General features: G+C 44.4%; 1 protein-coding gene and 1 long non-coding RNA gene across 3 annotated transcripts; both read right to left on the reverse strand.

Moving 5' to 3' along the window:
* Positions 1–320: 320 nt before the first annotated feature.
* ARRDC3 (arrestin domain containing 3) lies at positions 321–15,178 on the reverse strand. Of its 2 annotated transcripts, none has more exons than XR_010370725.1 (8): positions 14,682–15,178; positions 11,306–11,387; positions 8,674–8,821; positions 7,329–7,431; positions 6,676–6,932; positions 6,095–6,257; positions 5,123–5,315; positions 321–3,034 (listed from the first exon to the last, which is right to left on the reverse strand). XR_010370725.1 is itself a non-coding variant. In XM_064439253.1 (8 exons), the coding sequence occupies exons 1-8, from the start codon at positions 14,959–14,961 to the stop codon at positions 2,978–2,980; spliced, it is 1,245 nt and encodes a 414-aa protein (XP_064295323.1). In that variant the 5' UTR covers positions 14,962–15,178; the 3' UTR covers positions 321–2,977. The 2 variants fall into 2 exon arrangements, 1 of the variants encoding a protein (XP_064295323.1); XM_064439253.1 differs by having other exon boundaries at positions 5,123–5,277.
* A 3,285-nt stretch (positions 15,179–18,463) lies between these two features.
* LOC135310554 (uncharacterized) lies at positions 18,464–26,319 on the reverse strand. Its single transcript, XR_010370642.1, has 2 exons — positions 26,118–26,319; positions 18,464–19,927 (listed from the first exon to the last, which is right to left on the reverse strand). It is a non-coding gene; the product is annotated as an uncharacterized LOC135310554 (long non-coding RNA).
* Between the last annotated feature and the right edge of the window lie 1,447 nt (positions 26,320–27,766).

Raw genomic sequence — 27,766 nt, forward strand, 5'->3', positions numbered from 1 at the left:
GCACGCGGAGCACACCCCGCGCCGGCACCTCCCCACGCAGGGCAGCCCCCCGCTCGGGGACCCGGCCCCAGATCACCGATGTGCGCGAAGGGGCTCGAGGGTGCTGAAACCGGACTTCCACGGCGCAGGGTGGTGCAGGCCTAGGAGGAGTTTCTCCCTATCTAGTTGAGACAGGTTAGCGTATGTGTTCCTATAGAAAGTTCCTGTATTATACGATCCTTGTGCTTATTCTATACACAGATGTCTTTTGAAAGTGTCTAGGTCCTGTATAAAAAGTTATGGCTTACACTAAGAACGTATAAAAGCTTGTTTTGTTGTTGTTTTTTTTTTAAAAAAAGTTTATTTTCCACAAGGAAGAGCAATAGGAAAAATTAAATTGTTTTTCCACATAGTTTTCTTGAAACAGAGTCTACAAGGACATATTCAGCACCAAAACTAAAACAAAAAAAGAGAAGTACAAACAGCCATAGAATATAATCTATAAAGCAAACATTTAATATTGCACTTTGTTTCTCTAATGTTTGGATTTTACTTACTTTTTCCTAATTCAGATCGTAATTCTATATCAAATATCGGGCTACAACCGTGAACTTCATGTTTTGTAACGCTGAGAATTGACCAATACTTGTGGAAGAATAATGCCTCTGAACAACTAACCATGTAATTTAAACCGAAAGTCTTTATTTGATAAGGTTATAAACTTTTTCACTCTAACCACAAAGGCTGCGATGCCACATCAATTACTACAATATTGGTCAATCCTGCTTCATGTTCAATTCTCCATTATATTGTGATAAGTACTTTAATGCTATGTATATCAGCAATTGTTCCCCAGTCTGTCAAAGTAACAAAAAAAGGAAAAAAAAGTAAAACCACCAAATGCCCTTTTATGCCAACGATCCCATCAGCTTTTAGAATTGTCTGGTTGGAGAGGGTAGAGGGGAAGGGACATTCACAAAATCGGCCTAATACCGTAAGACATCACCCAATTTCCTCATCTGATGTTCTTGCTCAAAGCCCGAGCCTTTTTAACTGAATCACTTAAAACGCGACTCATTTGTATTTTATCACCCTGTTGTCATTTTTTGAAACATGAATTATCGTTCATGTTCTCATAAAGGCCACTTATGGAAAAGCCTATTTTGTCGCATTTATGAAGCCTTAAAAACAAGGCAGAGGTTTTTAAGAAACAGCACCACGCAGGAACAGCAGCCTCACCTCTCCCACTCCCTTCCGAGCTGTTTTATTGCACAAGGAGAGAGATACTCGATGGATTGTATCTTTATTTAAGCCATCAACAGCGGAAGCATGTCCCTTTGTCAATGGTCTGTGTTATCACAATGTCTGAACAGGAAAGTTGACTTATATTATTGATCTCTAGCAGTAAGTGCTGGTATTGGTGTTAGCACACGTAGCGGCTCCGTGGCACTCTTCTTCCCTCGGGCACACTCAAGGGCGAGTGCTCTTCCCATAGGATTTTGTGCATTCTGAACGCACCTATGGTGAAATCCGCTGTTCTGTGTGTTTTAAAGCTCTTTAGAGTACCACAGAACAAGCAATCCCCAAAGCAACTCCACCTAACCTATACCCGAATATGGCTGGTAACACTTGCCCAGTTTAATTAGACTAGAAGTGTTATTTTTACAGTATCATAAACCCTGAAGATAATACAAAGTGCACAAACTGAGCTCTTAGCATAGTCCAAGCTTTTCCTGCAGTTTGAAATATACTTTCTACTAGAGACTCAACACAGAGTTTTTGGTGATTAGGTAACTGGATATAAAAATAAATTTATTTTCCCTTCCCATCCTTACTACTATGAATACTAGACAGTGTATTATTATTTCCTTTCAAAATTCTTCTGAGGCTGAGCTGGTGTCTACTGGTGCTGCTTTCATCTGTGCCTTTTTTTTTTTTAAGGCTTCACAACTAGAATTTTTGTAACAATATAGAAAGAGAAATGGGAATGAAGGTGGGTTTTCTAACTTTTGTGTATGTCCCCATTCCAGATCCCCTCTCGAATAAAGAACAAAAAAACGAAACACAAAACAAAAAAAAAAGAAGTAACTCAACAGTGCAACGTAACGAAACAAATAGCATTCCAACAGTTTGGCAAGTGATGAGTTCACCTGAGATTAAGTGATTTGTAGGCAGTCTGTAACAAAATGCTGCTTTGCGATAATAGTAGAAAGGCAACAAATTCTTAAAAGAAATCAAGGTATACAATCTTGATGAAGCCTATTATTCTTTCTATTAACTCTCCACCCCCCACCCCAGCCCCACATCTGTTGCTTATCTACTACAGTAGGCTGCAAAACATACAGCAAGAAGGATTGGCTTGAAGGCATTTGATGTTTGTAAATAAATCCACAACAGGATCCAAGCTGAAGAGGTGATACATGGTCAGCCTACTAGGACAATTCTGAGCATGTGCATATGCAGGTAAAGTCCAGGCTACATTAAATTAAAGAAAAAAAAAGTAAAGTCAGTGCATTTGTCAAAGTCTGTTGCTTTTTTTTTTTGTCAAAGCTTTCTTTTGCTCCTTATTGTGCGGACCACAAATAAGAGGGGGGTAACAACAGTCGGGCATAAATGAGAAAAAGCTGTAGTGACACCGAACCGCACAACGTTAAGCAATGAGCATGTGCAAATTTCCCCAATCTTAAGAGGAAGCCATCCCTCTCTTACAATGTGGTTTGAGTGTTTTGACACACAAGACTGTAGGTTAGTAAGGCTGCTCCTAGTATGTGCCAGTATTTAAGGGGCAAGGGGGGAAGCTCAGGTCTTCAAGCATGTGGAGCAGTCCTACAATGTTACTGTAGGCTTCAAAGCATGATCACAGGTTGTTTTCATTTTTTCACCATACAGGCAAGAGCAAAACCACTTCCGTTGAAAGTGTCTCCACTATGACGCCTTGACCTTCAACACGGCAGGTACAAATCAAAACTCAAGCCAAGTCAGCTCTTTACGGATTCCTTCAACGAGAGGGGCAAGATGGTCTGTCATCTGTGGCCTGATCCGGGTTTGGATCGATCTAACCGAAAGAACAAAAAACACAACCCGAGGCACTTTTAGAGTCAATTACTAGAAATGAACCATTCACAATGTCTTAAACTTGTGGATTAAGACACAAAGACATTAAGATAAATGGCATTCCCCAACCCAAAGGTTATTCAAGTAACTGAAAAACATCTAGCCTGTTAGACAAAACTTTGAATGAAACATTAGTAACTAACTATAGTGGAAAAATTTAAACTAAAGCTTAATGGTAATTTAAGGGTAACCATAAAAGACCCAATAAAAAAACCTAAAAAATCTGCTTTAGTAGCACAGAAGCCTTTTGAATTACTTGCTGCACACTAAGAAGACAACTCATCACTAAGAATGTAACTTACAAAGTATTTAACCGATTTCAAAGATGTTTTGCTTCACAAGACAGAAAAGTCCTTGAGCCGTGCTGAGAAGGCCCTTGGGGTGCTGGGGGGCAGCGAGGTGACCCTGAGCCAGCACCGGGCCCTTGGGGCCAAGGGGGCCAGCGGTGCCCTGGGGTGCATGGAAAGGAGTGTGGCCAGCAGGGTGAGGGAGGTTCTCCTCCCCCTCTGCTCTGCCCCAGTGAGGCCACAGCTGCAGGGCTGCGGCCAGTTCTGGCTCCCCAGTTCAAGGACAGGGAACTGCTGGAGAGAGTCCAGCAGAGAACTACGGAGATCATCAGGGGCTGGAGCATCTCCCTTGTGAGGAAAGGCTGAGAGACCTGGGCTTGTTCAGCCTGGAGAAGAGAAGGCTGAGGGGGGATCTCATCAATACCTGTAAATATCTGAAGGGTGAGTGTCAGGATGATGGGGCCGGGCTCTTTTCAGTAGTGACCAATGCCAGGCCAAGGGGCAATGGGCACAAACTGGACCACAAGAAGTTCCACTTGGGTATAAGGACAAACCCCTTCCCTGTGCAGGTGCCAGAGCAGGGGCACAGGCTGCCCAGGGAGGCTATGGGGTCCCTTCCCTGGAGACATTCACCCCCTGCCTGGACGCGGCCCTGTGCCCCTGCTCTGGGGGTGCCTGCTCAAGCGGTGGGGGTGGGGTGGGGTGGTGTTGAATAAGATGCTCCAGAGGGCCCTTCCAACCCCCATCATTCTGGGAGTCTGTGATTCTATATCAGTGAAAAGTTATTCTGCTTTTAATTTACAAGTAATTGATCACCGAACACCCCATAAATTATCTTGGAAATCCATGTGTTCCACACCTTACCTCTTCCTTTCTAGAGAAGGAAGGGGAACACTTGCTAGGCTATGTCTCCAAAACTGGACAGTAAGGAGTTTTAAGTGTACAGTATAGAGTTTAGACAACATTCTGAGCAGTTTTATACAAGGATTTCTTGAGGACAAAGTACCTAAAATGAAAATGACTGAAGAATTCTATTTAGGGTTAAAACAGAAGAGTCCTCAGAGAAGTCTGCAGCGTATAAAAACGTGCCCCTCTGCCAATTGAATAGCAGGTTAGTATTTTGAGGCAAGATAAAAATCAACAATGAATTCAGGCAAGGTTTAGCCAAAAGGACACTGCTTTACTTCTGTCCTGTACCACTGCTTTTTCCTGCGAAATATGAACATGGAAAACGAAGTTATGTCACAGTTATCGAGTGGCTTTCACAGAACTAAAAATGCAGCCACCAATGTTGGAGAACCGTGTATTTACAGAAGCTAAGTCAGAAAGAGTACCTTTGTAACTTCTCTACTTGGAACTTCTGAAACACTACATACATGGAACCAAAAACACAGAGGGAATTTTATAAAGAAGTAGAGCTGAAAAACATTAGCATGTTGTGCAGCTCTAGACACAAAATGTTAGTATTAACCAATGCAATGTAACTCAAGGTTTTAATGAAGCTGCTAAGAGGCTATGCAGCAGTTTGGGAATTTCTACAAAGCATCAGAATTGTAGAAAAATCCTGAAAACTCTTGATGTAATTCAGCTGCACTTCACTAAGACCAAGTTGCCTTATCCCCTGCTCATTGTTTTAATGACTTCTCCAAATTTTTAGGAAGGAGAAACAGCTTCCTACATTTATTCCACAAGACAGAATTCAGAAAAACAGCGAACTGATCATCATATTCTGAGGTACCTACTTCTGAATAGAGGGGTGGAGGCAGAAAACGGAACTCCTGGATGTATGCGAACAATGGTCCTGGAAGCGCTCTCTCGAAATCATCACAGGCACCTATGGGTGCAAGGCTGGACTGTCTTTGCTCCTCAGTGACCACTTCTGCATAGCTAGGAGGTGCTGCAGGGAAAAGGCACACGCAGTTCGAACAACAAGTTCTTATGCATGTCAAAATATAGAACATGACAAATATTAAACTTTTATCATTGCAAAAAGCACCAGCAGTAAATAAATTACTTCAGTGACTTCTGAACAGCTGCCGAACATGAAAGGGAGGGCATGGTGTTTTATTTTAAGGTAATGCTCAAATCCAAGAGCTGACCTAGCACTGCTTATTGTGGCTTAATTATCCCCTTGGAATTTAAAGCATACTCAGAATACTGAATTCTGTCCAGGCAGGAATGATAGAACATTGCATTCCTTTGGACTCCACAAATCCAAGTCTGGGATTTGTACATAAAAAGGGGGTGTTTATTATGTATGTGAAAACAAGAGAGGAGGAGATACAGAGCTTCTCCTTTGACAAGGGAGATTTCCCACTGAAATCAATTGCATTCTCTCTTCCCAAAGACCTGACTACTAAGGCTGGTGAAGGACACCATGAACTGCTATTTCAACAGGCTACGATGCCTTATAGCCAATGAGGCAAATGGGATATTGGAGGCAGGATTAATTCTGTACAACAGTATCCTGTGCTTTCACTTGTGCCAGCTTCCAAGCAGCTGGATTTCACTGCTTGTCCTTGGGAGAGGAAGGCAAGGAGGGAACTCTGTCTTTCTATAGAGGACAAGGAAGTGGCAAGGAAACATACACAAGGCATCTCCTGTGGGCTTTATTATAAAGAATGCAGTTTGGGTCCATTTGCTCAACAGCCATGAATAAAGCAGACAATCAAAACAGATCAGAAAATTGATGGATATTTGTATTGTCAAATTACCTTCTGGTCTTTCAGGCAGCGTCAGTCCAAGCCAATTCATGTGCATGCTACACTGGCTGCTCACACTTGATGTTCTGCTACCAAATGGGTGTAGAGGAATGGTACCAATGACCAGTGGTAAGTTAAGGAATAAATCCATGGCGCCTGGAATATCCACATATACCTAAAGAACAACAGAAGAGGTGTATGATTAAAATATAGGTGTGTTATGAGCACTTCATAATTATTAGAGTAAGTTCTCTGCCCATGGAATTTTCCTTGAAGAACTTAAGTTTCTTATTGTCTGTTTTAGGGCCAATGCCCCTATGGAGACAAAAAGCTCCCCGAGTCTAAAGCAGCTCAGGCTTCTTAACCTAAGCCCTCACGTGGAAGTGTCACCTACTCCTTTAATGTTTGCTTAGCTGGCACACCACAACTGCTTTACGAACAAGCATGACTTAAACTTGACAGATCTCCTGTCAAGACGCTAATACTAGGAGACACACATCTTTTGTAACTAGTTAGCACAAATGCTTTCTTAGCAATTTGCAAGGAATGACGGAAGCTACCCATGCACAAGTGAAACAGACCATCCAACGTACCATCAGTGAATACTCCACACGGATTATACTACAGTCGAGGATGGAAGGGGAAACAGGTGGAATTTTTAACTGTTTGCCATTCCAGGTTTCTGTTTTGCCAGATGACAAGGATTCCCCACGCAGGTTGGCAACAAGCTGTTTGACTTCCTTCATTTTCCCTTTGGCATAAAATGCCTGTGTTTGGTAAATGGCTGCCTTTGGCACCACCACACGGGAAGAGCAGTTCTCAATCTCAGCAAAGATCTGAATTGATTCACCTGAAATGAAACAGAATTTCATGTTCTCTTCGTATTTACAGGGCAGCTTAAGCAAATTGCCATGCTGTGTGTATTTTTATAATGCACCGGACATGGCTAGCGATGGTCTATCCTGGAAAACACCCCCTGATGCCAACAGGAATAGGATCACCAGGAGCTAATCTAAAAGAAATGCACACATCTAATAGAACCAGATGTCCTCCGACAATCTGGAGACACAGCTAGTGTTACTTAACAAAATTAGTCCTAGTTAAGAAGACATCAAGAAGATTGCTGAATGCAGACTGAAGCAGTTAAGACTAGTTTCAATATTTCATTTATATAAAAGCAGTAAGTACAAACCGTCATTTCAAAAGGGAAGGGAAAACATTTCCTATAATTACTTCTGTTACGTACCTGGGGTGTAGCCCTTCCTTGCAATTTTGGCACTTAAGGATATTGGGCCTGAGGTACAAAACCAACAACAGAGAGTCTTTTCTTTTGTGCCTGCTTGGGGTGACTGCAAGAAAAGAAGAACATTGCCCCTTTAATTAAGAGTTCCATGAATCTCTTCATCAATTTTAATCAACACAAAAAATGATTTTCATAATGTAATTATAGATTTTGATAAACAAAGCCAGTTTTACGGAAAGGAAACAAACTCAAGAAATTTAAATGGCATTATGCAGATACAAGGTTTATTCTAATTCCATTGCTCATTAACACTGCTTTTTCTGCTGCAGTTCATACTACAGCCACACTTAAAACAGGTTTTTTTACACAAATACTGTGTAATTTAAGAGAAGGCTACATGGCCTACATATCCCAACATAATGTTGGTGGATCTTTTGATTTATCAGTGAAGTAGAACATCTTTCCAGTACACTGTATTTCAGAAAAAAATCACTGTACTGTAAGGTACTATAACCTTAAGTCCTGCTACTTCCCCTGTTTCGGAATGATCCCATTTCACCTATATTACACAGATGTTATTTTACACAGTATCAGGATTTTAGGACTTGATCCAAAGCCCACTAAAGCCAAACAGGAGTCCTTTGATTTTAATGGAATTTGCACAAGGCCAATGTCCCTTTGCAAGTCTGATTTTTCACCCATACTCCAAGAAACCTGTTTCAATGGACTTTGAGGTTTCCCCCCTCTCTGCAGGTTAGAATTTGAGGGAAAGGAACAAAAAAATAAAGGGAATTCAAGGCCAAATTGAAATCAAATCCTCACTGAAAGCAGTTTTGATACTGAAATTATTCCAGTGAAGTGTCATTTATGAAAAAGACTATACAGAATTATGATAATTTCTCCCCATTGGTAGAAAACTATCCATATGGAAATTATCAATTATGCACACCAGTACATTTTTTTTTACTTTGCATTTTTAAGTTAGCAGTCTCTCACTACAATATTAAGTTTCACTGTTCCTTCCACAGATTATCTTTTATTCAAAATTGGAGAGGAACAGTTCACAGAATTTTACTTCTTAGTGACAGTTTACAATTTAGTTTTATCAATTTAAATTGACAAAGCCATTTTACAGATCTTAAATGTAAAGCAACTCCAAGTACAGGAAAATATAGCTTTCAAAATACTGGTAGTTAAAGAGTTGCTGGACTGATGTAATACTTAGGTCAGCTGTATTTAAACTAGTGAATAAATATTAGGCAAAATTAGGTGTGGATATTGTTTCACTTATTATACTTCATTATTTTTATGCCAGAAACAAAGAATGAGTAATTCTGTCAATTCTTACCAGTAATGAAGGAGTGTTGATATCTATATGTTCAAAGACTGTAAATTCCTTCTTTAATTTTACTGGTAGAAACCAAGGCCTATGCAATTCGGCTTTCACCCAATAGCGCACACTGCCATGTCTGCCTTCGAATGAGGTAGCAAGTGGTCTGTGCAGGACACAAAGGTCAAAATTGAGTAACATCTTTCTGTCTAATAATGACACAATTGATCAGATCAGGTATTAGTATGTAGAATTGCATTTTTAATGCATTGTAGTATTTAATACAGCATAACTTATTTGCAAAGTTTCCATATCTCAAAAATTCAAGATTAAAAGTGGGAGAAAAAATCATCTCCGAATTCATCCTACTGTAGTTTTGCATAGATTTTAAAAATCCATTAAAGACTTGTACCAGAAAATGCCAGGGGGCGTACACATTTACCTTAAACTTAAGAGGCCACTTTCACATCTAGATCAAGGCCACATTAAGACTATCAACTTAGAGATAGCACTGCTATCACAGACTTCTTGTTTTGGATATCATATTTCATGAACAATGGTCTATTGTTTACTTGGCTGGTATCTCAGCATCAAGTTAAACTAGAAAAGCGCTGAGTTACAGCTAAAATTGTTTCACCTTCAGCTGAGTACAATATTAAGAGTTCTGAAGAGTGAGGCTATGTTAAGTACCTTCTAATTTTCCTCTACCCTGATGAGACCAGCTTAAAAGATTTATATTGTATATAGATGTACATATGTAGACATATATATACACAAACACATAAAATCATCAAGTCTATTCTGCTCTGAATTTTGACAGAGGAAGTAAGTCCTTTTTGGGAGCTGGAGGAAAAGTATCTCCAAGCCTTTCAGTGTCACCTTTTTCCCCCTGTAACATCATAAGATGAAAAACAGAAGATCTTTATATTCTAGTTATCTCCAATTAACAGCAGTTTTCCGTAACTTTTTTCCTTATTCTTATGCAAGTAGGTTTTTTCTATTATACTATATTTTAAATACACTTTAATACATACATTAAGCAAATTATTTGCAAAGCTTAATAGCCATGCTAGTACTTTACTAGAATGGTTCTTTCAGTTACAGGTTTGATTTCACTGCTTGGACATCTAAAATATTTCCTTTTTTACCCCCTAATAATCCAAATAAAGATTGACTACAAAATCCTTTCAACATTTCATCCTGCCCAATTTTCTTCAGGGTAAGAATGAGCATAGCCATTGTGTGTCCTGTCTTTCCACTGCTGTTCTGTAGTTTAAGTAAATTTTAGAAGTATTCTATGGACAGAAGGTAAGTAGGCAGTGTTAAACTTCATGCTTTTAATACCAGCCTTTTTTTTTTTTCAATATTATCAACAGCTGGTTGCACAGTTATTCCTTCATGTTACTTAAAAAAACCCGTGTTTTGACCAGTGCTTGTGATATTTTGCGGGCTATCTGCTCCACTTCAAGCTAAGCATTTCACTTTTGTGTAGAATGTTTTCATTTTTCATACTTAAACGCCCCTTCCAACTCAAGGGGAGATCAGTATTAACCTTCTTTCTTTTTGTAATTGAGGTTTTCACAGAATGCTAAGTAGTCTTTAAAAACCTCCAAATGTATAGTCTTCTCCACTGTTTCAGCAAGATCTACTGTGAAGCCCTGCACTGTTCACTTTGATACTGACCTGTGAAAGCGTTTATCATCTGCAGGTTCTGCTAAAACCAGCACCTCTAATAAACAGATGGTTTATTAGCCTTAATACTAGGTACTGAGGTATTTCATGTAACACTGCCAGATTTTTTTTTTAACCTTAATGACTTCACTGCTTGCCTTTTTCAGCAAAAGGCTCCTTTTCCATCCATGTTGAGACTCCCTCTGTTCCTGCGCATTTTATTTTATTGCTATTTGTATTTTTAGCTAGTTTTCATACTGCTAACTCCTCCATGTATAGATCTTCCAGCCAATGTCTACATTACACATTTCAGACTTCGGGGGGTTGGAGGAAGAGTCTTTATCTTAACACTTCTGCTCTCATTCTTGCTTCACCTTTGCTTTCTGAGACAAAGGGGATTAGGTATGGAAGTTTTTCTTGCTTCATCCACCTATCGTTCTTATTTCCACCCAGGCTTCCTGCATTAAGGCCAGCCTGGGTACACATATCCTATTTAAATGAGAACAAGCTCATCTTTTGTTCAACCATTGTTACGCTTGCCACATCTGTTCCAGACTAAGCCCAAACAACTCAGCTGTTCCTGTATCTCTAGTTCTGCTGCTCTACATGGCTCCAGTGAACTGCTGGTTGGGTTAAAAGGTATCTCAGCCACTCTGCAGCACTCCAGTGATGGTCCAAATTCTTCTCCCTCCGCTTGGGAAGGGGCAAAATACTGTAAGACCTAAAAAGTCAGTAGGACTTGGTCAAAAGAAAGTGAGCAACTGGGCTGCAGTAGCCTCCTGTTTTGTGGAAGTATTTTAAAAAAGGGAAATGCCTGTCAGTTTAAAAGCAACCTCTTCAGTTTAATGAGATTATGTCCTCCACTGCATGCCAGAGCACAATTCCTACTATCATTGAAAAGGATTCCCCTCCACCCACAGCAGGAGTTTTGCTCAGGAGGGTGGGCAGCAGGGCCCGAGGACTGCATGCGGGCACTTACGTCTGTGGAAGCTCAAAGCTGAATGCATATTCGTGCCTTCCCGAATGGATGGTGTGGAGGCCTTCTTCTGAATTGTCATCATCTAGGAGAGGGGGGGAGAAAAAACAATATGCTATTCCACCTGCACACATTTTATACCTTACACTAGCCAGAATAGAAGGGATTTACACACTTGTGACAGCACTTAAGAACACGGTGTCCCAGGCACAAGGGCCTGCGGTCCGTTTCTATTAACTGCTGGATGCAGGCCAAATCTTACCTACAGAAGGGTACACAAGATTGCCAGATTCACCTTAGAGAAGAAGAGGTTAATTTGCTTTGCTTTATAAACCTGCCTCTGAACACTGACACAGTTGCAACTGCTGCCATTTCAAGGCCTGCCTGCAAGATCTGTAATGGAAATCATGCTTTCCACTGCGATCCCTAGTTAAAATGGAATAGAGAAGACTCTTTAAACAGCATTAAGCTCTCTGCAGAGTCTGCTATGTGAGATTAAATTTGGCAATTTGGCTTCCTTTTATCTCCTGCATGGCAACAGTGTCCAGAAATTAATTGCCAAAAAAAAAAAAGTGGGAATTAGGAAAAGAAAAAGAAAGGTGTACAAGCACCACCTGGAAAGTACCAGACAAATTCAGGGGCGCAGAAAATGGCAAACTGCCTGATTAACACTGTCTGGAGGCAAACTTTTTATTGTTTGATAGGTTAACTTGATCTTGCTTGGACAGCAAGACCCAGATATTTGCTGGACCCACCAAAAAAGCTGGCCTTTGTTTATGGTCATGGTCTCTTGTATGCCTTTCAACACTGCAACAAATTTGCAGTTTATTCCAGCGTAATTACCATAAAACCAGAAAAATGCTGACTCCATCAAAATAGAGAGTTCCGAGAAAAATAACTGCGTGTCTCGCACGTAAAAAGGGCTGGAATAATAAAAGGGGTTATAGTGAGACAATGCAAAAGGGAACCCCTTATATTTAATGGTCTGAGGCATTAATGGAGGCACGGGGGGCACAGGGGAGGATTTTAAGTTCCCATTGTCCTACAGAAACGCCAATGCTCCCCTTCCTGTACTGCACACGCCCAAAATATTTTGGAAACTGGAAAATAAAGAGAAAAAAAAAGAAAAAAGCAGCCCCCGCCAGCAAGCTATCGGCACAAACGCACCTTCAGCGTGCAGCGTCATGAAAGGAACGCCAGGAAAACGCACCGAGAGACAATGTCTATCAGCGTGAGGGTGGTTTGGGGTCTTTTTTTTTTTTTAGGTTTTATGTGTTTATTTGAAAGCAGGGGGGTGGTGGTGGGGGTCGCCCCTGGTCGTGGCTCCACTCCCCAGCAGGGCGACCTCCTCCTCCTCCCCCCGAGAGCCGAGCTCCCGTCCCGCCGCCCCCCCGCCCTTTCTGCCAGCTCAGCAGTCCCGCCGAGCCGGGCGGCCGCGGCGGAGCTGTGGTAAACAAGTGCTGAGCTGTCAATCAGGGGCCAGGCTGGAGCAGGAGCCGACCGGCCTAAACCGGCGCGAGCGGATCCCCAGCCAGCCGCTCATATACATACGGTATACGTTACACCCGCCGCATTCGCTCAGCAGCTCCGCTCCCCGCCGGCCGAGGGAGGGGCGCCGCCCGCCCTTCGCCGAGACACCCCTCAGGGGACACACACAGAGGACGTGACCGGCCGCGGGGCCGCGCTGCCCTGAGCGAGGGGCTTCCCGCCCTGCTGCCCTCAGGGGAGCGGCCCCGCTCCCCCGGGGGGCTGCGGGCAGGGGAACCTGCTCCCGCAACCCCCGCCGACAGCGCCCCTCCAATCAGCGCCTGGCATCGCCTTAGCAACAGGCCAACAAACCTCGGCCGGCCAATCAGGGGCGGGCGGGGGCGCGGCCTAGGCCGCCAGCTCGGGGCGTGTGTGCTCGGAGCGATGGGGGGGGGGAGGGAAGAGGCGCCCGGGGTCAGTCATGGAAACTCGGCCGGCGGGGCGCGCCCCGATCCCCCCGCACCCTCCTCCCACCCGCGGGTTTATTCCTGCGTGTGCCTGTCCCCTCACGGGAGGCTCCTCCGTGCCTGCAGGCTCCTGTCAGAGGTGCGTGAAGTTTCGCTCGGGCGAGTGATTTCTTTTGTAAGGCGGCGGCGGTAAGGAGGGTTTGTGCCACAAGTCAACCTCGTTAGCGAGCTGTGCGCCGGGCGGGTGTTAATAAATGATAAAAAAATAAAATACGAACCCCCCCCCCCCAGCTCTGCTGCGGCGTTTCAGAAACGCTTGGTAATGAAGAATCTGCAGTCAGATACTTCAAAAATTACGTGGTTTTTTTTTTTTACGAAGGGAAGGGGAAATATCCCTTCCCTGCAGTACATATGCTGCATATCCTTAAAAAAATAAAAAGGGACGAGCAGCACCAGAATTACATAACCGGTTTTTAACACTATTTTCTTGTGCTGGGGAATTAAGTCATCGCCACCACCTGACGCGTGCGGCCAATCTGCGCGGAGCAGGCGGCCCCCCCCCGCCCCCGACCGGTCCCAAACAGGATTGAACCGCTTCGAACAAAGGCTGCAAACTTCGGAAAAAAAAACCCACAAAAAAAAAAGACAACCCACACAACCCCCCCCCCCGGTGCTCATCACCCTGCCGGCGAGGGGGTTTGATGGTTGTGTTTGGGAGGGGTGCACCCCGCGGCGTGGGGACACCCCCCCCCCCCATGGGTGTCTGTGTGGGGAGCAGGGGGGGCTTCGCCTCAGCAGTTTGGGGAGGGATGCCCCCATTTCGCACCCCCAACCCCCCGATTAAGGCTTTTTGGACACGTCTTTACACGGGGGTGTCCCCACCCGGGGTGGGGTGGGGGAAATTAAAGGGATTTGCTGAGAAAGGGTTAAAAAAGGAGATTACACGTGGGGTGGCATAGCATATGTCAAAATAAGCCACGGGGAACCTTTTATCTGGCAATAAGAGGCATCCTTAAGGAAAATAACCACATTATCTGCCCGAAAAGCAGAGCCCCGCTGTGTCTAAAAGTCTGGGTTTTTTTTACATTTTCACCGTATTTCGGCGTTTGATAGGATGCTGCCGATACAAGTCGGTCACGGCTTTGATTTCAGTTTTCCCCACGGAGGGGTAAATCCTGCTAACGTTATTAAGAAAAAAAAAGCGCTACTGCAATTAAGACACAAAAAGTATTATTAAGCGGCTGGGCTGAAGGGCAGGTAGCTGGAGGCAGCCCCGCTTGCAGGCGCTTTGCAGCTGCATCTCCTGCAGCTCGGAACGGCGAGGTCCATCGCCCCGGCGCGTCCTGCCCCCCGACAGCAGCGAGCTGCATCCCTGCGAAAACCCGAACGAGACGCGTCCTTTTCCCGAGGGAAAAAGAGGAGGCATTACGGAGGGAAACCCTTACCTCTCTCGTGGCCGATCAGGATGTCCTTATGGTTGAAATACTCGACTTCTTCAGTGTAGTTCTGTGTGTAGGCAGTGTTGGATCCAGCGTTTCTCGATTCAGTCCAGCGCACTTTCGCGTGTCCCCTAGCGTGGATTTTAAGAGATTTCACTCTAATTTCCCCGGTTACTTCTAAATTGACCCTTCCTGAGACTGTGTCCCCGCTGGAATAGACGGGGACATTGCTGTCATTCAGACAGTCGAAGCTTATTGTCAAACTCTTCACCTTCCCCAGCACCATTTTTTTTTTTTTTAATAGCAAAGTGTAGAAAAATATACTGTAAGAAAAAAATGAAAAGAAAAAAAAAAAAAGAAAAACCACCCCGTGTGGCGCTGGTGGCGAAGGTGCCCTAGAGCCCGCTCATGGGGACGGCGGGGAGCCCCGGCCCCAGCCCGGCGGCGCGGGGGGCGCTGCTGCCGCCGCTCCGCTCTCCCCACAAAGGCGCTGCCGCCGCTGCCGCCGGCCCCGCCTTATAAGCCCTGTGACAAACAAGCCGCACCGCGCATGCGCCGGCGCCCGCCCGCCCCGCCTCTCCCGCCTCTGCCCGCCGGCCCCCGCCGCTCTCTGGCGGCGGGCGGGGATGGTTGTGAGGGGGCGCGCGCACACCTCCTTCACAGACCCCTGCCGGGGCGAGCCCTGTCGGCGGCGCTGCCCCCGACCGTTCCCTCTCCGCCGTTTTCATGATCTCGGTTTTTCCCCACCGCCGGCGGTGCCGTGTCTCGGTTCGGTTGCTAATTCTGCTCTCTTCCCCAGCCACACGAGGTTTTCGAGGAGGTGCCTGGTGCTGGTGGGGGTACCTTCCCCGTGCTTTGCGAGTTTGCACAGAGGCGCCTCGCTCAAAGTTCAGGCTGCCAGGTTTTCAAAGCGTGTGCCTGTATTTACTGCTTTTCTTCAGTAAAAATAAGTAAAAGTAATTCATCTTTTCCTTGACCCGACACCTGGTGGAGGTTCTCATGATTTTTTATGACCGAAGATGATCGGCTTGTGCCCGGCGGGTGCGTTAGGACTTTTTATGTTTTTGCACCATCTTGTGGTAAGCCTTCGTACTTCCTTAGATCACGGAATCGTAGTCATTTAGGTTGGAAAAGACCTTTTAGACCATCGAGTCCGACTGGAAAAAGACAACTTGCGAAAGAAGCAAAGGTATTTTATTCCTCCCTTGCTAACACTTTTCCTGTTGCTCTCATGCCTTTAGGTGCAGGTGCTCTCAGGCATATGTTTATTCGCACGTTTTCCCTCTTTTCTGCAGTTTAGAAGGTAATCATGTCCTCCGCAAGCTGTAGAAACCACAGCTCCGTGGTTGGCCTTTGCTGCAGGACGTGTGAAAGCTGGCAGCCAGGTGGGATGCAGCTTCCAGCCACGGAGCTCAGGCCACCGCTCCTGTCCTTGCAGTTCTGGGCTCATTTTCACTGTCTGCCTCTCTCGGCGCAAATCTGCAGACGTGATAAAGAGCACTGCAGTTGCCTTCTAAAGGAAGCTACAGGCCCGAATCTTGCTAGCCCAGTGGATACTCATGGATTTTTTTTGTATCTATATGAATAAGGAAAGGCACCTTCCTACATAACTGGGCTATGGTGCATGCTCATTTATTTTCTTATATGTGTGATGTGTTTTGTATAGTGATTGCATTTGTCCGTTCCAGGCTTGTTGGAGAAGGATAAAATACTTTGCTAAGCTGCTGTAAAACCTCCCCTGTATGTCATCTGCAGACCTGGTAGCTCTAACTTGCCTCCCCTCTTACTTGATTCCTGTCTCCTACTGCTCTGTTTCTTAACACACAACTTGAGAATACCACAGCTGCTGTTGGGGTGTGGGATATGCCCCGAGCATTTGGTGCAAGTGGGCCGATAGGAAGATCACACCATTTGTGAGCTTGTGGGTCATCTTCTAGGACTTCGGGTTTTGCCGATTTGCAGGCAGTTACGAGTCCTGACTATGCGTCATACTGAGCAGCAGACAGCTCTTTCCTTTTTCTGGAGAAAAACGTGGTAGATGGTAGCCCTGCTTCTTAAGGCATACTGGACATGTTCCAAACACCACTGACAAATCTAATTTTCACTGCAGCAGTGATACAGCTGCAATTTGGAGTGATTTTTGATGGCTGCATGCATGGTCGAGCATTCTTGAATGTTTTCCCGAACACACAGAACTGAGTCTGCTGAAGTTAGTGGGATGTTCGGGTACCCATGCAATGCAAAATCCCACAATCTTTGAAGCTTTCTGATTTCCATGTATTGCTATGCTGTTGTTGTGAGTTAATTACAAAATATCAGATCAGATGTGCTTTTTCATTTACATGGAAAAGTTGACCCAGTTTTCAAGACTAATTCTAAATTCCCATTAAAGCTTGGTGAAAAAAAGAGTGTAAATCAATTTCATATTCACTCTGCGCTGTGTACCTACATGCATCCAAGGCATCTGAGCTGACATCTGCTTCTGTTTGAAATTATGTCCCTTTTTCCCCTAGTGCCCCAGTCAGGAAACTTTCCTGTGTTTTTTTTTTTTTTAATTCATCCCTATTATCTCTTCCCTAAAACATGAGTCTCCTTCCTGCAGCCCTTCAACTGTGTGTCCTTTGGGTAAGGAGAATGGATTGAGAACAGCATCTCCCGTGTTGCATCCTGTTGCTTATTGTGGGCACAGCTATAAACAAGCACAAGATTTTGTTATGAATATGGCAGTATTTGGTATGTTAACGTCTCAGATTCAGGTGAAGTAAGAAGCTCACCTCTAGCAGATGCTTTTAGACCTGATGAGTTCAGAAAGGAGCTTTGAGTTCACCAGAACAGCTCAGAAATTAGCCTACAAATTAAAACAAGCCATATCTCGGTCTCCTGTGTTAATATATAAGTATTTATACAAATATCTCCCTTTAAATCTGCCTTTTGACCACTTGCGCTTGCTCTCCTGCCCATCTCTCACCCACTTGCCTATCTCCTTCACCCACCCGTGTCTCTAACTGGGAGCAATTCAGCCTAGGTTGGTTCCTGTCTGCTTGGCCCTTCTCCCCACTGGCTGCCCACCTCCTTCTACCAGGCTTGTCCTGGCTTGTCCGAGCCTTTTGCCTACCAGAAGTGCCACTTGCAAGACTCACTGTCTCGTCCTTCTGGTCCCATGCTGGCTTGTTTTTAGCCATCTTATAGACCACTGCACCATTATATATGGTTATATGTAATTTTAATCCAGAGCACTAGGCAGGCTGACACGATTTGGTTAAGCACGTGTTATGAATAATAGACTTCAGATTGTCCATTCTGCTGGTGTATTCATGCATTTCCCACATCCTGCCAAAAGACAGGCATACATTCAGTCTCTGCAGCTCTTTTTTTAAGAAGTACGTCTCAGAGTGTGTTATTAATTTTATTTTCCTCCTCATATTTTAAGTTTCGTGCCATCTTGTGGCAAACGGCGTGAATTGCTTGCGCTGCCTTTTACCAGCCTTTTGCTTGTGCTTTCCTGCAAACCTGCTGTTCAGTGGTGCAGGCTTTGTGTCAAAATCAAATCTTCTAAAAACATAATTCTGCTTTTATTTAAATAGAGAACATGCTATGATGTTGTCACGATCCACTGTTGGGTTGCACAATTTGGCAGAAGTTAAGCCCCCTTGCTTTCTAACCAACCTCAGATAATTCTGGGTGGCTAGGGGCGGCTGGGCTTCACTTCTGAGCAATGTTTGATTCGATGTGTTATCGTGACCAGGTTTGTTGTATTCTCAGGAACAGACTTAAGACTCAGAACAGAGTCAAGTGCCAAGTCACTTTATTTGGCCACCAACAAGTATGCAGGAGAAAAGGAGAGAAAGAGGAAAAAAGGAAAAAGAGAGAGAGAGAGAGGAGGAAAGTTACAATAGCTACCACCACGGATCTGTGTCGTCCCGTCGGTCCGATGTCTCTTCAGTCCGATGGGGGAATGTTCCCACTGCTCTCCGCTGGTTCTACCTTTTATATCATTGTCCCATTGCACAGTCAATGAGCTGGTTTGCATGGCCACATCTCCCACTCGGCAGTGGGGCACATGCGCAGTACCATCACTGGAGGGTGCTCAACGGTTCCAGGGGGCTCCAAGCCCCCCTTCCATACGTTGTAAGATGACCCTGGGCCAGGCGCATGTGCAGAGGACTGGGCCTATGTGCTCCGAGACAAGAAGATATAGATATGTGTGTTGCTGCTGGGTAGAACTTCCTCAGTTGCTGTCGTGGTGAAGCCTTGGTAGTCAAGCCATTCTGCTGATGATGTTGAGACAAGTTTCTAGTCCCTTACACCACCCTGTCGCTCAACATTGGTGGCAGATATAGAAAGACAGTAATGAGAGAAAGAATAGAAACAAAGGTAAAATGAGAGAAAGAGAGAAGAGTGAGAGAGAGAGAGCAGTAACAAAGATGTTAGCTATGCAAGCCAAAACATTATAACAAAATCAACTCTAAACAAGGCCAATGCCTAACATCATTAACAATTCAGTTTAGAAATAAAATAAGTTGGGGATACAAATAGTTTATACAATTTGGACTGTGGATAACACATATTGACGTACAGCTCGAATGTGTTTAACTCCATCAGGGGATACAATGGGTACAAACTGCATATTTGTGACAACACATTGGATTAACTGAATGAAACATGGGATGACACATGGCAAAAACAATAACATAGCTAGACCACACAATAGGTATAATAAGATTTGTTTGATCCAAGGACCTCCTGGAAGCCAGGACAACATATCACCATTCTAGCCTTTCCAGGTTTGGGTGGGAACATGGGCTAATTTCTGTATTCCGGCAGTAATTTGTTGAATGACTTTGTCATTGTCATTGATTTTTAAACAGCAATTAGAATCATTCAATTTCCCAGAGACCCCACCTTCTTCGGCTAGTAGGTAGTCGAGAACCATGCGATGTTGATAAATTGCAGTTCGCATTTGGGTTGCCTGATCTGCCAATAGGTTGAGGGCCTCAGCTGTTTGATTGGTGATAATTTCTAATACAGCTTGCAGTGATTTAGGTTATAAATGGGTTCTCGAACACCACTAATCCATTCATTGGGGTTCCAAGTTGCAGGTCCATAATGTTGTATGATACGTTGGGGGGTCCACATGTCTTTACCCCAGGACTGGCCACTCCCATCGGTGAGGGAGGTATCAATAACTTTGGATCGTTTTTCCTGCTTCAAATCATCATATATTTGAATGCCTAAATGGTCTCCGTCTGTTTCTGAGAGTAAGAAAAACAAGGGACGGATCACCCCAATGTAACATACTCCTGACCAGTTTGCTGGTAGCGCTGTACGTGCATGGTTTCCACATATCCAACAGTGTCCCTCGAGGGCCACTGATCCATTAGCAAAGGGTCCTTTCCAATGTTCCACACGGGGTGAAGGGTCAAAATAAGGGGTAGGTTCTAAACCAAATGGGTCACTTTCAACACAACAATATAGCAATTCCTTTGGGGAGTTTTCACAGCATGGTATGTCTGAACAAAGTTCTTCCCACGTTGTCCTATTATATTACAATATTTACAGTTGTAAGCTCTTGCTTCCTGGTCCCAAATACAATCATGGCCTACAGTGTTGCCTTGGCTGGTATTAGGCATGAGAGACCAAAATCTGGGAAATGCGTTCTGGTATCCCTCTTCATTCACCCAGGCATAGATATATACGAGTTCATCCTTTTCATGTGGCCTCCCTCCCACCGGAACGGTTATGCTTATGTTCTAATATGTCCATTCACATGTGCTGTTACCCACAAAGATGCCATCCTTTTGTGTTCTAGCCAAACAGTATTTACCTTTCTCTGGAAATTGTATGTGCCATGGTGAATCATGTGAGCTCTGCCATGTTTTATTCCCGTTTGTTTCACTATATTTACTCGCCAACCATTTTGGTAGCAAAGGTATAGCTACCCAGGGCCAACTTGATAGACCAAATGGTCCTCCACATATCCAGCACTCTGAGAGGTTATAAACACTTGCTATTTGTTCAGCCAATTGCATAAAAGAATTCTTGACATCATTTCCTTCATCCCTAAAGTCTTTGAGGGGATAACTGATCGTTCCAGGGATTGCGACCCATACAATACACAAAAACAAAAAAATTGACATTTTGCTCTACAAATTGAGCCTAAGCTTACAAATGTTATAAAAACAATAACAAAAATACAAATAGTCAAAATCAAATGTTAATCTTCCCACATTCAGTTGCGTTCCCGCGGAGATCTCCTGTGAAATGAAACAAAACATCGACTTGCCCAGATTGGGCTTCATCTACATGGTTAAAATGAGGGAACAATCCAGCAAGTGTTAATTTTGTGCTCTTTCCCCCAGGCATCTTCAGCCTTCCAGGCATATTTGTTAAGGGGTTCAGCAAGTATGAGGGGAACGGTCTCAATGGTTGGCATTTCTATCAACACTGGCTGTCTAGGAGAGAAGGTTGGTTGCCTTGGAACACCAAGAGCTTGAGACTTTGGAATTAAAACTGGGGGTTTAGGACAAAAGGCATTTAATCGGGGGCATCCATTTATTCCCCAGTGATCATTGACTCGGGTAACTGCATCCCAGAGACGCTCCACCCAATGTGGCTTATGAGGTTTCAGAAATCATTTTAAGAGCCCATTAGTTCGTTCCACTATCCCATTGGCTTGGGGGTAATACAGGGTGTGGAATACCCACCTGATTCCTTCTTCCCTTGCCCACTCCTGTACTCTGGTAGCAGTAAAATGACTGCCATTGTCTGACTGAATAGAACTAGGTTTTGGGAAGGAGCTAAACCAAATTTTCAGGGCCTGCACTGTATTTTCCCCAGTTGCTCGTGGAAATGCTTCGGCCTGGACTAGGCCAGATATTACTTCCACGCCTACTAATACATATTGTTTTCCTTCTGACTTTTGGAAAGGCCCAATGTAATCAATTTGACAGACTTCCCAGAGGGTCTTTTTGTCTCTCAAATGGAGTGGGAACTCGTCCATGGGATGCTGCTCTAGCCAAAGTCGGCACTGTTCACAAGCTGAAATACAGGTCCTGCAAGCTTCCCGAGTGACAGGCCAGCCTCTGGCATTTGCCTCCTTGTATAAATCATTAGACCCAATGTGGCCACGTTTAACGTGTAGCCATTCTAGGAGCCTATCCCAATTTTCTCCTGTTTGGTCCTCCTGCAGAGGGGCAATTCTGGCCAATTCATCTGCCCTATTATTCCAACCACTCACTCGAGTGCCCCCTTCCTGGTGGGAGGGCACCCATCCTATTGCAAAATCCCCATGTTTGGCAATATCTAAGATCTCTTGCCACCTCTCCTTTTGCCACACTGGCACCTGATTCACCTCCCAGTTGTTCTGTTCCCAAAAAGGGAGCCATTCTGTGCACCCTTTGAATACTGCAAATGAGTCAGTGTGGATATACACTGAAGTCCCTGCTTTTCCCTCGCTATTAAACACACTCCATACCGCCACTAACTCTCCCACTTGGGCACTGCCCTCGCCTTCAGTGATTATTTTCCTCTTAGTATCCACATGAATAGCTACAGCCCGATACTTCCACTGTTTGCCCTCTCGTTTGGTGGAGGCGTCTGTGAACCATACGTTTCGCAGCTCCTCTGAAAATGGCGGGGCAATCTTAACTACAGAAGGAGGAGGGGTATCCTCCTCCAGAAGGTTTGTCACTTCTTCCTGTATGTTTAACACCTTTGGGGTACCTTCAGTGACTGTAAAAACACTACAATAATGTTTGATGTTAGCATACCATTTCCTCACAGTACCCCTTTGGGCCACCCCGTCAGGGAGAGAGGTCCCTGCTAACACAGGATTAACTACCTTAAAGGGTCCCTTTAGAGCTATAGGCTGTTGGCGTATGGTTTGCTCTGCTTCTCTAAGAGCTAAGCTCACTACAAACAAACCCTTTTCCCAACTGGAGTAGTGCTTTTCAGCATCCTTAAAGCTCCTAGAATAAAACCCCATTGGTCGAATGGGACCTTCTGGTCCTTTCTGCCAAAAATGAATTGACAATCCCGAGTGTGCGAACCCCCATTCAATTTGAACTGGGTCAGTGGGGTGGATAGGGCCCAAAGTTTGATAGGTGTTTGCTTCAGACACCAAAAGCTGCAGTGCCTCATCATGAGCTGGAGTCCATTTCCAAATCTCCCTCTTCCGCAACAGGTCATATAAGGGACGTGCAATTATTGCAAAGTTCGGGATATGCTTTCTCCAAAAGACCAATAATCCCAAGGTGTGTTGCAGCTCGTTTTTACTTTCTGGAATTTTTCCCTGATCTAACACCGCGAGGGTGTCCCGAGGAATACAGACTGACCCTCCTTTCCACCAGGTGCCCAAAAACTTAACTTCACTGGCAGGGGCTTGTATTTTTTCTTTGGGTATTTGAAGGCCCATTCTTTCCAGATGATTAATAATTCTGTCATGCATAGTCTGCACCAAAGCTGTGGTATGTCCTCCTATTAGTATGTCATCAATATACTGATAGACTTGGACCTCTCTTTCTGATGGGATTACTGCCAATTCCTGTGCTAGGGCATGGTGGGCCAAGGTAGGCGAGTGTTTATATCCCTGAGGCAAACGGGTGAAAGTATACTGTTGTCCTTCCCAGGTAAAAGCAAATTGGTCTCGATCACACTCCTGGAGTGGAACCATAAAAAACACGCCCTTCACATCAATGGTTGCTAAGATAGGATGGGCCTGTTCTTGAATGGTTGCAATTAATTTGGCTATGTTGGGTACAGCCGCAGTCAGGGGGCCAGTGTTTGCATTCAGTCGCCGATAGTCAACGGTCAGTCGCCATTTTCCATTAGGTTTGCGTACTGGCCACACTGGTGAATTGTATGGGGAGTGGGTAAACACTAAAATTCCCTGCTGTTTGAGATCCTCAATTACTGGGGCTATCCCTTCCCTGGCTCCTAGCGGCAACGGATAGGGTTTCACATTGTTAATCTTGGAGTGGGGAAGGGCAGGTGCTGTTTGCAATAGGCACACCTCCGCCTGAGATGTTTCAGTTAATTGCTTGATCTGGGGGATGCCAAAAGACCACGAGTTCCCCTGGGTGTCATGCCACTGCCTTTCCTTCAACACATCTATGCCTAAAAGGTTCGTCTGAAAAGGTCCTATGGCTACCATGATATTGATGGGGGCTTCCTCTCCTGGTAACCATAGTGTCACTGAAGTCATAGGTATTGACTGTTTTTTTCCCAATGCATTTAAGATAATTAGGTTTCTAGATGGGATAGAGATCCCACACCTTTCTGCTTCGGTCTGCATCAGTGCGGTGATTTGTGCCCCAGTATCAATTAGAAAAATTACTGGTCTTTTCCTTGATCCTACAGCTACTGTGATTAATAAATCCCCTCTTACATTCACGGTGAGTTGTCTTACAAACATCCATCCTCCGCTCCCCTCCTCACCTTCGGGGAACGGAGGGTCTAGTTTCCCGCCTTCTTCCTAGTGAGCTCCCCCTCAAGATCTATCAGGGGTGGAGCAGCGGGAACTAATCCCAGAGTGGCCTTCTTCCCTGACCATTTCTGTACAAGTTTTTCCAATTTTTGGGTTGGGAGTCCATCCATCAGGTCTCGAGGAATGCCCTTCTGAAGCCCTAGATGCCATAACCCCTGTCGACTTAGGGGTCTCTCTCTCCCGGGATGATTGTTGCAGAGTGGCCTCAATTCCTGGCCCTTCCCAATTGACAGCAGCTGACTGTTAACTTGCTCTGCAGACCGTACAACCCTTGTTTTGGTTTTTTTGAATGTTCCACCAACAGGGCCATATTTTCTCCCAAAATTAATTAATTCCTGCGCTACCTCCCCCCATGTCCACACTTCCCTTCCCGACTGCCCACGATCAGGGGTTATTATCCCTTCCAGAGTGGCCGCAGTTCTTTCTCCTTCGGAAGTATTTTGAATTTTCCCCTGTAACTGGACCCCAATGGGTTTCAGGGAGTCAGGAAGTCCCTGGATCAGGGGAGTCATCCTCTCTGGGTCTACAGGCATCATCATCGGGGAACTCTGGTTGGGCTTGAGCTCCCGATCATACATCATTTGGAGACAGGCCGCTTTCTGCACACTTTCCGCTAATTGATCCACCGTACCTGTTATGACAAGGGGTTCTCCCCTCTCCAAAGGGTTCAGCCCTCCGGCCCAATACGCAACCCTCTGGGTTAATGACCATGGGGCTCGGCGATTGCCTGTAGTTAAGATCACATCTGGACCCCAATATCCTTCTGCTTCTTTCTCCGACAAAAAAATTCCATCCCCCCCTGACAGGGACACTCTCCACACATATTCTGTCTCTGATTCCTTCGGAGTTCTTGCAAAGTCTTTTTTCAATTTTGCTAGTTCAGCTGCTGTAAATGGGACTTTGGTGAGAACTTGAGGACGGTCATCGTTATTGTCCTCATGCAAGTACTCTGTTTTAACCAGTGGATACATGTGAGGGAGCCTTTCTACAGTTTCCCTTGCCTTCTGCAAGTCTTTCTGAGGGTAAACTTGCTGTATCCCTTTCTCTGAAAGTTTCACCTCTACCTCCGCCAGTGTATCTGGTTCCCTCAAAAGTTGATCCCTCAATTCTTCCTTCAGTATGGCATTTTGATTTCTCTGCTCCTGCAATAATAGCTTGTTTTCCTCCAATTCTTCCTGCAGTGACTTTATGACCATCTGCAGTGTGTCTATTGTGACATTGCCTTGACAAAGCCTCTGCCTCCTATCTTCCACCGCTGCTGCCAGACTCGCTCCAAGTACTGCACAAATTACAGCTTTTCCTTTCCCCGGTCTAACCCTAGCTTCCTTCTGCAGTACCCTTATCCTGTCTACTACAGTCTGCAGTTGAAACCAATGTTTTTTCGCCCAATCTTGTCCCTGAGGTGAGGGGCGAGATTGGTGCTCCTCCAAAAGATCATATAGTTTATCTATCCCTTTGGCTGGTGAGGAGACGTAATCCTGAGCCTTAACTGCCTTCTGAGTGGCCATTTTACCTAACACAAAGGGGCTGTATTGTTCTGAGAGGATTACACCTTAATGCTGCTCTCCACTTTTCCCCTTTTCACCCTCAGGAGGTCACACCTTAATTGGGCACTTTCTGTTCTCCGAGAATCCTATCCGTGACACCAATTTAAAAATGTCACGATCCACTGTTGGGTTGCACAATTTGGCAGAAGTTAAGCCCCCTTGCTTTCTAACCAACCTCAGATAATTCTGGGTGGCTAGGGGCGGCTGGGCTTAACTTCTGAGTGATGTTCGATTCGATGTGTTATCGTGACCAGGTTTGTTGTATTCTCAGGAACAGACTTAAGACTCAGAACAGAGTCAAGTGCCAAGTTGCTTTATTTGGCCACCAACAAGTATGCAGGAGAAAAGGAGAGAAAGAGGAAAAAAGGAAAAAGAGAGAGAGAGAGAGAGAAGGAAAGTTACAATAGCTACCACCACGGATCTGTGTCGTCCCGTCGGTCCGATGTCTCTTCAGTCCGATGGGGGAATGTTCCCACTGCTCTCCGCTGGTTCTACCTTTTATATCATTGTCCCATTGCATAGTCAATGAGCTGGTTTGCACAGACACGCCTCCCACTCGGCAGGGGGTCACATGCGCAGTATCATCACTGGAGGGTGCTCAACGGTTCCAGAGGATTCCAGGGGGTCCAAGCCCCCCTCCCTTATGTTGTAAGATGACCCTGGGCCAGGCACACTGGGCCTACGTGCTCCGAGACAACAAGATATAGATATGTATGTTCCTGCTGGGTAGAACTTCCTCAGTTGCCGTCATGGTGAAGCCTTGGTAGTCAAGCCATTCTGCTGATGATGTTGAGACAAGTTTCTAGTCCCTTACAGAGGTGTATCTCAAAGGGGTATTTAGCAGTTACTTTCAGATGCTTAATTAACTGTAAATATTAGCTAATTTACAGGAGTTTTAATTTTTTTTAAATGAACTGCCCTTTAGTTAAATATTAAAATTTTTATAGATCCTGAAAGAGGGTTTTAAAAAATGAATACAAAGATGATCAAGTCTTGCCATCTTAGGTGAAAAACAGGCAGTGTAGGCTTAGTTTGTACACACTTAGAGTGGCTATTAGTTGTCAGGAGCCTCCAATAACCTTTCTCAGGCCTTGTACATGATAGACTCCACATAGAAGTCCGCATAAAGTTTAAAAAAATTAGGTCCAAATCTTTTTTTTGTTTGGCTGATAAAACCCTTGCAGGTGATGCCCTATCTATTGCTGGAGTCAGTAGCTCCAAGGAAGATGGCAATATTCCAGCCTCTATAAAGAGAAGAAGATAATACCTCACTTAATGAACCATGTCCTGAAACTGGCAAGATCTGCCTTGTATGGCCTTTTCTCTTTTCTTTTCTTTTCTTTTCTTTTCTTTTCTTTTCTTTTCTTTTCTTTTCTTTTCTTTTCTTTTCTTTTCTTTTCTTTTCTTTTCTTTTCTTTTCTTTTCTTTTCTTTTCTTTTCTTTTCTTTTCTTTTCTTTTCTTTTCTTTTCTTTTCTTTTCTTTTCTTTTCTTTTCTTTTCTTTTCTTTTCTTTTCTTTTCTTTTCTTTTCTTTTCTTTTCTTTTCTTTTCTTTTCTTTTCTTTTCTTTTAATAAAGAGGGGGAAAAGTTTGTTAGGAGATTGTGGAAAATTAGGGAAAGAAGTTAAAAACAACCCCTGGCATTCTTGGTAATACAGATTGCATTGCCTGAGAAACTTGCCTAGAAACTGTTCAAAATTAGTACTGATTCATCTGAGCTTAACTATTCCAGTATCAGTGACTGCACAGTGTCAGTACACTCTGCTCTGCTGCTGAGAGGTCCATGTTATTCAGATCCTAGCTGGAGGGATACTTTACATGCAGACTGCTGTGCAGGCTAAGATCCAGTAGAAGGATGTGGACATAGAAATTGGCAGAATTTAGGCCACCAGACCCCAAATCCATATTCTAACAATTCTTGATGAGCTTTCACCCAGCCTTGGAGTTGTTTTTTTTTTAAATTATTATTTTGGTTTAAAGTTTGTTGGGTGCCTGACTTTGTACTTTTGTACATGTCCAGAGCTGCCTCAGTGTCGACATGACCAGTACATTCATGCTGAAG

This window comes from Phalacrocorax carbo, chromosome Z (genome assembly GCF_963921805.1).
Source record: "Phalacrocorax carbo chromosome Z, bPhaCar2.1, whole genome shotgun sequence".
Lineage (NCBI taxonomy): Eukaryota > Metazoa > Chordata > Aves > Suliformes > Phalacrocoracidae > Phalacrocorax > Phalacrocorax carbo.

Coding starts and splice junctions, on each gene's coding strand:
- ARRDC3 (XM_064439253.1), bottom strand. CDS start 14,961: ATGGTGCTGGGGAAGGTGAAGAGTTTGACAATAAGCTTCGACTGTCTG. Junction 8,822..11,305: donor AGCTTTGAGCTTCCACAGAC/GTAAGTGCCCGC, acceptor TGTCCTGCACAG/ACCACTTGCTACCTCATTCG. Junction 5,278..6,094: donor GCTGCCTGAAAGACCAGAAG/GTAATTTGACAA, acceptor TTTTCCCTGCAG/CACCTCCTAGCTATGCAGAA.